Raw genomic sequence first — 10,999 nt, forward strand, 5'->3', positions numbered from 1 at the left:
GGGCTGTCACTGGACCACACGGACTTTAAGCTCCCTCCAAAGATTTTCTATTGGATTCAGGTCTGGAGACTGGCTAGGCCACTCCAGGACCTTAAGATGTTTCCTACGGAGCCACTCTTTAGTTGCCCTGGCTGTGTGTTTTGGGTCGTTATCATGCTGGAAGACCCAGCCATGACCCATCTTCAGTGCTCTTATTGAGGGAAGGAGGTTGTTGGCCAAAATCTCACGATACATGGCCCCATCCATCCTTCCCACAGTATGGTGCAGTCGTCCTGTCCCCTTTGCAGAAAAGCATCCCCAAAGAATGATGTTTCCACCGCCATGCTTCACGGTTGGGATGGTGATCTTGGGGTTGTACTCATCATTCTTCTTCCTCCAAACATGACGAGTGGAGTTTAAACCAAAAAGTTATATTTTTGTCTCATCAGACCACATGACCTTCTCCCATTCCTCCTCTGGATCATTCAGATGGTCATTTGCAAACATCAGACGGGCTTTGACATGCGTTGGCTTGAGGAAGGGCACCTTGCGTGCACTGCMGGATTTTAATCCTTGACGGCGTAGAGTGTTACTGTTGACAGCGTAGAGTGTTACTGATTGTTTTCTTTGAGACTGTGGTCCCAGCTCTATTCAGGTCATTGACCAGGTCCTGCCGTGTAGTTCTGGGCTCATTTTTCACCTTCCTCAAGATCAATGATGCTCCACGAGGTCAGATCTTGCATGGCGCCCCAGACCGAGGGAGATTTTCTGTTATTTTGTATTTCTTCCATTTYYTAATAATTGCACCAACTGTTGTTGCCTTCTCACCAAGCTGCTTGCCTATTGTCCTGTAGCCCATCCCAGCCTTGTGCAGGTCTACAATTTTATCCCTGATGTCCTTACACAGCTCTCTGGTCTCGGGCATTGTGGAGATGCTGGGGTCTGATTGATTGAGTGTGTGGACAGGCGTCTTTTATACAGGTGCAGTTAATACAGGTAATGAGTGGAGAACAGGTGCAGTTAATACAGGTAATGAGTGGAGAACAGGAGGGCTTCTTAAAGAAGAACTAACATGTCTGTGAGAGCCAAAATTCTTACTGGTTGATGGATGATCAAATACTTATTTCACACAATAAAATGGAAATTAATTATTTAAAAATCATACATTGTATTTTTCTGGATTTTTGTTTTAGATTCCATCACTCACAGTTGAAGAGTACCTATGATAAAAATTACAATCTTCTACAAGCTTTGCAAGTGGRAAAACCTGAAAAATCAACAGTGTATCAAATACTTGTTCTCCCAACTGTAGATACTTTATTATGGTGTAGTATTTAAATGTATGCCTGAGAAACACATAAAATTTCCCCTTTAATGAATGTGCTACACTAGTGTTTGGGATAAATATTCATCAGTTATTTTTATCTTTGTTTAGTCAAAAACTAAACACTGCATCACTGGTTGTGTGTATGTCCACAGAAGGCACTTTCTTCACGGCACTAAATTTTCCTGGGGTCAGAAAAGCATGTCCTGTTGATAATTATACTGTAAAACATAACTTTTTATTTTATGAAGTTGTGTAGAAATGTTCATTTGCACCTGCAGGAAAATATAGTGAGCTGACCCCAAATTTTAATTTGCATCTATCTCACAGTGGGGTCCTGAATGCAGCTTTGGCAAGTACTGGTATTACTTGGTATTATTACTGTTGGGTTATACTTCGTTAGTCTTTACTGACCAACTGAGCTGGTTTTAGACACACGAAATAAAACACCAAAGCTCAGTATATTAAATCTGTAATGTATAATCAGTTCACAGGTTCTAAAACCAAAAATTATTTGATTTTTTGTGGGATTTTTACCTTGATAAACCTGTTTATTTTATTAACTGCTAAGAAAATGTAGGCCCTGCCAAGCAAGTTGTACTTATGCAGCACCTTTCTATCCAACCAGGACACTCAAAACTGTTTACACCACACAGGCCCACACACAGGTACGTTCCTGCTCCAACGTCAGCTTCAGCCTTGCTGTGTAGGAGGAAACACCATCGGCACCATGAGAGTGATGGTGAAAGAGTTTTTTGTGCAGAACCTTCAAACACAAGTGTTCCATCCAAGTGCTTCTTGCTTTGTGTCTAAAAGGAGAATGAAGGATGGATCACCTTAGCGCTATGTTACTGGCACATGAAGAGTGTGGATTGGTTGTTGCAGTCATTGGGTACATGAAAAAACAAACCACAATGAAAAAGCACACAAAATCTTTTGGTTTTAACATTATCAGTAAACTGTCAGTATTTATTTTACTGTTTACTTAAAGTTGTGCTGTACAAGGGTTGTAACAAAATGATGACAGATGACCAAAAACCTGCAGACAGTTATAGAAAGTATTTGTATTCGAATATGAGCAGAGATGATGCATTGTAGAAAGGTTAGTTGTTTGCAGCTAAGAAATGACTGCGCATGAGAGCTCATGATATGTAAACTGACTTGTGGATCCTTTGGAATCTCATCAACACCAAAAATACTGAAAGGGCACAACAAAACAAAAACAAACATCCAATTTAGAGCTTTCGTTTCAGAGTGTTCACAGGGCAGGCAGTCAGGTGCAAAGAGATTTTGTAACATATGTTTTATGTGGCATCATGGGTAATTTTGACCCCAGGGCAGCAGGAGGGTTACAACATTCAGCACCAGAGCTTTCCAAAAACATTTAGTAGAAAGCTTGTGGTGAAAAAGAATTCTGCTCAGATCTGATTGAACTTTTGTTTTAGGTTCAGTAGTTTTGTTAGTAATAAGTTTCCACAGAATCCTCAGAGATTTTGCCCCTTTTCAAACTGTTAGTGTAAACATTGCTTGGCCATGACAAAGGTTGATGTCAGATGTCATAAAGTTTTATGAATATCACACTCCATATTTTGCTGTCACATTCAGCACGATGACGGTAAATATAACATCACTGCTGAGAGTCCGTTATTGTGAAGGGACCAAACAGCAATACAAAGTCGACACAGACTTGCACACAGGAAAATATACTATAGTGTATCATGAATGTTCAAAAAACCTGAAGTCACTGGTACTGATGTTAATGATCACTGGTGTTCAAGAGTTAAGTAGATAAATTTTCTCAGAGGGCCTGAAATGTCACAACAAAAACAACAATAATAATAATAAAAACAGCAATCAATGAAAAAAAATCTCAATTAAATTCATATTCAAAGCAACTTCCAAAACTAAAACAAAACTGTTAATGAATGCCTCTTTAATAAATAAATTGTGCAAATAAGACACACATTAATCGAAATAAATAAATACATGAATAAATAAATATACTTCTGTACATCAAAGAGATGCTGAACGACGTCTAAAATGAGCCAACTTGAAGCAAAAACGCAGACCGAGTAGAAACATGCATGGTTTGCTTTGTCCGTATAGTTTGTTTCACCGGAGTCAGCGATCAGCTCGAGGCAACCGGACACATTTTATGTGCTGCCGTGAATGCATTTGGCACAACGAATACTGTTTAACGCTAATCCAATTCCTTCAGTTGGCAGTCAGCACATCTGAGGACACACAAGGCAAAAAGTAGGACAGTGGCTCACCGGTAGACTCCTCCATTATCTTGTAATGCAATAATACATGGTGCGACCACTGGCTTGAAAGGTTGTTTTACCAAAACAGACAGTAAAAGAAAAACAACGGTCTTGTTGAGTTTAGCCTAGCTTATGATGGGTCATGTGTTGGGACAGTGGTCTGTCTAAAACAAATTTTATCTAACAAAGGTCCAGAATGTATTTCAAATACATTTTAGTGACAGCCATAATGGTTTTCTCCATTCACTGTATTATTATTTTCAGACCTGTAGGCTACCTTATTTTTGTGACATCAATCTGCAAAGAAAAGCAGAAGGATACCATGGGCCAGATGCAGGAATTACTGTAAATGAGAAAAAAAAGTTTTTAAAAAGCTGGTTTGCCAGAAATGTATTCTCATTAGGGAGTTGAGTCACAGGGGCAGTAGCTTGAGCAGGGAGGTCCAGACCTCCGCCCATCCGTCTGTCCATCCATTTTCTTCTGCTTATCTGGGATCGGGTCGTGGGGGCAGCAGCCTAAGATGAGAGACCCAGACTTCCCTCTCCCCAGCCACTTGGGCCAGCTCTTCTGAGGGAATCCCAAGGCCAGCCGAGAAACATAGTCCCTCCAGTGTGTCCTGGGTCTTCCTCTGGATCTTCTCCCAGTGGGACGTGCCTGGAACACCTCACCAGGGAGGCGTCCAGGAGGCATCCTAACCAGATACCCAAGCCACCTCAACTGGCTCCACTCGACGTGGAGGAGCAGTGGCTCTACTCTGAATCCCTCCTGGATGACCGAGCTTCTCACCCTATCTCTAAGGGAGAGCCCAGACACCCCGCGAAGGAAACTCGTTTCGGCCGCTTGTCTCCGCGATCTCGTTCGTTCTGTCACTACCCAAAGTTCGTGACCATAGATGAGGGTAGGAATGTAGACCAACTGGTAAATCGAGAGCTTTGTCTTTTGACTCAGCTCTCACTTGATCACGACAGACCGGTACAGCGCCTGCATCACTGCAGACGCAGCACAAAGCCACCTGTCAATCTCTCACTCCATTCTTCCCTCATTCGTGAACAAGACCCTGAGATATTTAAACTCCTCCACTTGGGGCAGAACCTCTTCCAGACCTCTCTTCCAGCCTTTTCAGGCTTCAGCAGCTTCCATTGCTATACTACAAGTCTCTCTTGGATAACTGAACTTCTCACTCTATCTTTAGGGGACAGTCTATCTACCCTGAGGAGAAAACTCATTTCGACCACTTGCAAGAACCAATCATTTTTTCGGTCACAGTTCGTGACCATAGATGAGGGGAGGAACATAGACTGATCAGTAAACAGAAAGGTTCACCTTGCAGCTCTGCTGCTTCTTCACCACAAATGCCCTGCACAGAGTCCACAACCCTACAGAAGCCACACCTATCTGTTTCACAATATCATGCTCCATCCTTTTCTCACTTGTGAAAAAAAAACCCTGAGACACTTTAATTCCTTTACTTGAAGCAGCATCTCACCCCCAACCCAGAGGGGCTTTTTTTGATGGAGGACTGTGGCCTGGGGGGTACTTATCCTCCCCCCAGCTGCTTTACACTAGACTCCAAACTGCTCCAGTGAGATCTGGAGATTTCAACAAGATAACACCAACAGGACCACATCATCAACAAATAGCCAAACTACTCTGCCCCTGACTGCACCAAGAAATTCTGTCCATAAAAGTTATGAACACTATCAGTGACAACAGGCAGTCCTGGTGGAGTCCAACTCTCAGCCCAAAGGGACCTGACTTACATAGCCAGACAACAGTTGTTTTGTCGATGCAAACCTAACTTGTGCGCCATTCATAGGGACTGAATGGCCTGTAGCAATGGACCCACAATCCCATACTCACTGAGCATCCCCCACAGCGTACCTCAAGAAACACAGTTGAATGTCTTCTTCAAATCAACAAACACATAGATTGGATGGGCAAACTCTTCTTCCCCACTGAGAACTCTAGTGAGGGTAAGTAGCTGGTCCAGTGTCCTGATGCATCTCAGTAATCCAGGTAAAAAAATCAAAAAGAAAAAAATTGTATAGGTCTTCTGGACGGGTTCTTCTTTAATGAAACGTTTCGTCTCTCCTCCAAGAGACTTCTTCAGTCTGAGAGTTTCAGGCAAAATTCAGGCTTTTAAGCACTGCTTCCATGTGACTGATACATCACATGGCTATCGTTGACACCTAATTAACACCTATTGTTAATAGGGGGTGGAGTGATACTGGCAATAGCAGCACTGTAGGAGGGGGACAACTGAAAAAGGAGGCCTCCACCTCTGTTTAATGATGGACGGTCTTTCTTCACAAAAATGGCTTCTTTTACTCCTCTCTCAAACCAACGTTCCTCTCTATCATGTTCTCATTCTTGATAGATATTGCCAGTATCACTCCACCCCCTGTTAACAATAGGTGTTAATTAGATGTCAACGATAGCCATGTGATGAATCAGTCACATGGAGGCAGGACTCAAAAGCCTGAATTTTGCCTGAAACTCTCAGACTGAAGAAGTCTCTTGGAGGAGAGACGAAACGTTTCATTAGAGAAGAACCCGTCCAGAAGACCTACACAATTTTTTTCTTTTTGATTTTTTTAGCTGGTCCAGTGTTTCACGGCCAGGGAGGAACCCACATTGTTCCTCCTGATCCAAGGTTTGACCGTCAATTGGACTCTCTTCTACAGCACTCCTGAATATACCTGCAGAGAGTCATTTCTTTTTGAGAAGGGGAACCACCACCCCAGTCTGCCAATCCAGAGGCATTGCCCCCCCAAGCTCCCTATACATAAAAATAAAGTTGCGATAAGACTTTATTTAGGTCTGAGTATGGACTATGACCGCTGAAAAATCTAGGGTTCAAGTATTATTTATTATCAACACTGTTTTTGTCATACTTAAAGTTTACACATTATTTGTGTCTTTTTGCTGTGGGGAATTCCAAATTAAAACAAATAATTTACAGTAATCAAACAAAAAACTGTATTCAGAACTAAAAAAAGAAATATGTTTTAAAAATTTTAACAATTAAATTAAAATTGTTAAAACATATTTCTTTTTTATATAATTATATAAAAATCTGAGACAATATTATTTATTAATTTTGGTTCTGGCTGTGGGTTGCTCAGAAAATCCCTAAAAGCTTTAAAGTTCTTTTTAAGCAAACATAACAAGAGATACAGTATGAGCCCTGGTTGTTCCTGTCATGGGAAACTATCAGATGCTCTTGTGTCCTTTAAATATCAAAACAAAACAAAAACACTAGATGTCTCCACCTACAGAAGCAGATAAATTCATTGGTACCCTTATAGCTCACAACACTTCATTATTTGTGATTCAGTTAAATCAATTTTCTACTATATATCTGCATGCCTTTAGTATGTGACAGAGTAAACAACAAAAATATGACTTTTTTCATACAAAGATATACTAAAATGGTACAGACAGGTTTGTTGGTCCCCTTAAAGAAATTATATCTTTGCGTATTAGCCCTGGTTCAAGCTAACTGTTTGATGATAATTAGTATCACAGTCACCTTCAAACTTTCCATCAGCCATTCAGCCAAGTTAAAGGGAGCAAACAACCAGTTTGTCATGGTTGTGTGCTCCACACTGAACATGGAGCAGAGAAGACCAGAAAATTTTAGATATCCATAAAGGTACAGACTACAAGACCATCTTCAAACAGCTTTATACTTCTCTGGTCACAGCTGACAATAAAATTGAAAAGTCGAAGGTTTACGGAACTATAGCCAACCTCCCTGAACATGGACGCAAGGAAATGCAACCCCATGTTGATCAGATAGATGGTAGAAAAAAAGCCAAGGAAACCATCCAAAACCATTCAACCTGACATCAGATGTCAAGGTGCTTGATTTTCATCCATCACTATTTAATTCATACTCAGAAGGGATGCACTATTTGAAGAAAAAAAAACATAAAAAAACAGATATGAATTCACCAAAGTGCATGTTGGCAAGTCCCAAACATTCTGAGACTGATGAGACAAAACATGAGCTTTTTGTCACATCAGTTGTTTTTAATTATCATGGAAGGGTATCAACAAACTTATGTGTCTGTATGTTTGGAGAAAATATTAAATACTTCGTTATTTGCTGTAAGGGACTTCACCAAAAGCCCCACAACAGATTTGTTTGTAATTTGTGTCATGTGATTCTACTCTAGTCATCTTGTGAGTAAAAAAAAAGCCTTTTCTTTACAGGAGGCTCCCTGCATCGTCTGCTTTCCATCAGCCTGACTGCTCCATCATGTTGCACACTTTTCCTCACGTCACCATTTACAACCGCTGTAAAATAAACGCGTACCAAGTTTGAAAACGACAAACTAATGCAATAATCAAGCAAATCAAACAAGCGTGCAACTTCCCCTCAAAATAAGCCAATGTAAACAGTTGTTTTTCAAATCTTTTTTTTTTTTTGTGTGTGTCTTTTTATATTCTTTGATAAAACAGAAATGATAAAAGGTGACGATGTCCCATAGCTATGGGAAGCTGCAAGTCCATGATACATTTTGCACACAGAAGCAGGGAGAAAAAGAGATCGAGATGGTTCTTCTTTGTTTTCACCTCCTGAATCGTTTCCTGCTCATTCAGCTGCCATGTGGCATCTTCCTCTAAACAAGAGAAAACTAAACCTTTGATACCTTCTGAGAAATAGAGTGAAACAGCGATTATATTACACGGGGCGATGAAAGTTGCTCAGAAGTGTCACTTCGTATGGTCTTGAGGACTTGAGTGTTTGCTGTGTGTAAGTGTGAGTTCAAACAGCCAAAACAACAAGTCTTTATCACGTTTGCTCTTTCTTCTTAGTTGCATCTGGACTTGCGTGTTTCTTTCTTCGATATCCTTTCAGTTAAAAAAAATCAAAGTCTTCCGAGAGGCTCTCTTCTGCAAATCGAAAACCTTTTGTTGATTATGAAAAAGAAACTTGCGGTCAGACAAGACGTCACGCCAAGCTCTTCGCTTCCGCATCTTCTCAAATGAGGCTTGAACGCCATCCTCCTCTGGGTCTGGCACGTACCGTCATCTGCCTTCCTGCCTCTCACTCTGCCTGCTGGTGCGTCCGTTCAAATGGGTGTTGGGGGAGGAGAGGGTTCAGGCCATGAGGAGCGGTGAAGGATTGTTTGAAAACTGTAAGGAAATGTTTAAGAGGAGGAGGGTTGAAGAATGGTGGTCTGTCAGATGAGAGTTGGTTGGTCTTACTCGATGACCATGCAGTGGGGAAGGTGTTGGGAGTAGTATTTGAAGAGCTCAGCTGTGGCTCCGGGACAGTTGGTCAGCTCCAGCTCCTCCAGCTCCTGCAGCTGAATGAGACCTGACAGACCAGTCGTGGTCAGCAGGGGGCAGCCTGAGGAAACAGCAAGGGTGACAGTTACACACAATTTAATCAATAAAACCTATTTTTGAGGCTCACACAATTTCTTTCCAATCGTAACTTTGTTGACCTTTCATGAGCGATGTGATCTTAGCTCAGTTTGTCACATACAAAGTACAGAACTTCAGAGATCTTCATGTTAGCATAATATCTAAAACAATCTTGTTGATGCAATAAAATAAATAAGAAATAAAAATTTTCCAACAGTTTGGAGGAGAGAAAAAAAATCCTACCTGCAAGAGACAACAGACGAAGACTTCTCATTCCAAACAAATGCTGCAGTCCGAAGTCTTGCACCTAAAATAGCAGAAACAGTTTTATCAAATTAAACCATTAAACCTCTGTATCTGTTTTCCCAATTTCAAAGAAACTGGGAAATTGTGTAAAACCAAAATAAAAACAGAATATGATGATTTGCAAATATTTTTCAATCTACATTTAATTGAATACACTACAAAGAGAATATGTTTAAGGTTCAAATGAACAAACTTTATTATTTTTTATGCAAATATTCACTCATTTTGAATTTGATGCCTGAAATAAGTTCCAAAAAAGCTGGGACAAGGGCAACAAAAGACTGGGAAACTTGAAGAATGCTCAAAAACACTGTTTGGAGCATTATTAACTTTTAATGGCAGGGGGAACACCAGACATAAATATGAGCTGAGACTGTGCAATACTGGAGACGCATACGGAGGAAGGAGGCATCACTCAGTAGAAGCAAAGAAGAAAAATGTGCTGTGCATTATCGTCAATGTATGTTTCCATGCAATGGATAAATCTGTGCTCTGCTTTTGACCCATCACACATGAGATACACCCAAGGGGATAAGTTAGATATTAGGTGTCTTGCTCAAGGACACTGCAACATGTGGGCATGGCAGAGAATCGAACCCAAATTTTATGGTCACAAGACGACAGTCCTACCATAGAACCACAGCAGCCCCCAACGCCAGACAAAATGTCAAAGATGCCCCTGAGACAGTCCGACTGCTGCAAATGGATTAGTCAATGAGAGTGCATGAATCAGCACGTCTGTGCACGTGACTTTAAAATGTAACTGAAAGAGGCGTTACGTTCGCGAACGATCCAAATCTTTTGAACAGCTCCTTACAACAAACGATAGGAGCCGAGCTGTGGGAAGTAAAGAGCCGTTTGTAGTTTTATTATTTTTGTTCCTCATACAATCTTTATTTTTTCATCCTTAAAACACAGAGACATTTGCTCCCGCTTTGCTTTTTTACGGAAAACAGGCAGAGCGATGGAGTACAGCAGCTCAGGAGGAAAAGGGTAGTGGGTTTTTGCTTGACAAAACACGTGGTTCCACCCACGTAACGTGATGACATCATCATGTATGGTGTACGTGATGATGTATTTTTCTACATGATGATGTGACTCATTCAAATTCAACAGCTCTTTTGAACGGCTCTATGAAACAAACGGCTCCTCAAGATCCGGATCCCTTCAAAGAGCCATTTAAACCATCTCTAGTAACTAAGGTGTCAACAATAGCCATGTGATGTGAGTATCAGTCACATGGAGGCAGGGCTTAAAAGCCTGAATTTTGCCTGAAACTCTCAGACTGAAGAAGTCTCTTGGAGAAGAGACGAAACGTTTCATTAGAGAAGAACCCGTCCAGAAGACCTATACAATTTTTTTCTATTTAATTTTTTACCTGGATTACTGAGATGCATCAGGACGCTAGTAACTAAATTACTTTTATAAAGTAATCCAATTAGTTACACAATTATAACAAAATAAATTTAATGTGACTAATTACAATTCCAAAACAGTACATTTCCAACACTGGAACATCCACAATAATCAGAACACGCAGAACAATCTTAGTTCTGACAACTATTTTTCCAAAACAATAGTAGCTTTTTGGGGGTATAACAGGTGTTAAGAATTCAGGGTGGTATATTGTGGTATATAAGTGAGCTGTTACAACTTAAAATATATATACAGCGGGTAAAATAAGTATTGAACACGTCACCATTTTTCTCAGTAAATATATTACTAGAGGTGCTAATGACATGAAATT

At 40.6% G+C, this 10,999-nt stretch overlaps 1 protein-coding gene across 1 annotated transcript in view; it reads right to left on the reverse strand.

Moving 5' to 3' along the window:
- Positions 1-7,988: 7,988 nt before the first annotated feature.
- fbxl16 (F-box and leucine-rich repeat protein 16) overlaps positions 7,989-10,999 on the reverse strand; it is a 40,474-nt gene continuing 37,463 nt past the window's right edge. Inside the window, exons 6-7 of the mRNA XM_014024885.1 lie at positions 9,190-9,253; positions 7,989-8,929 (exon numbers count right to left, since the gene is read on the reverse strand). Coding sequence (XP_013880339.1) covers positions 8,781-8,929; positions 9,190-9,253 — 213 coding nt within the window. The 3' untranslated portion in view covers positions 7,989-8,780. The remainder of the gene's footprint in view (positions 8,930-9,189; positions 9,254-10,999) is intronic.

The sequence above is a fragment of the Austrofundulus limnaeus genome, unplaced genomic scaffold, assembly GCF_001266775.1.
Source record: "Austrofundulus limnaeus strain Quisiro unplaced genomic scaffold, Austrofundulus_limnaeus-1.0 Scaffold444, whole genome shotgun sequence".
Lineage (NCBI taxonomy): Eukaryota > Metazoa > Chordata > Actinopteri > Cyprinodontiformes > Rivulidae > Austrofundulus > Austrofundulus limnaeus.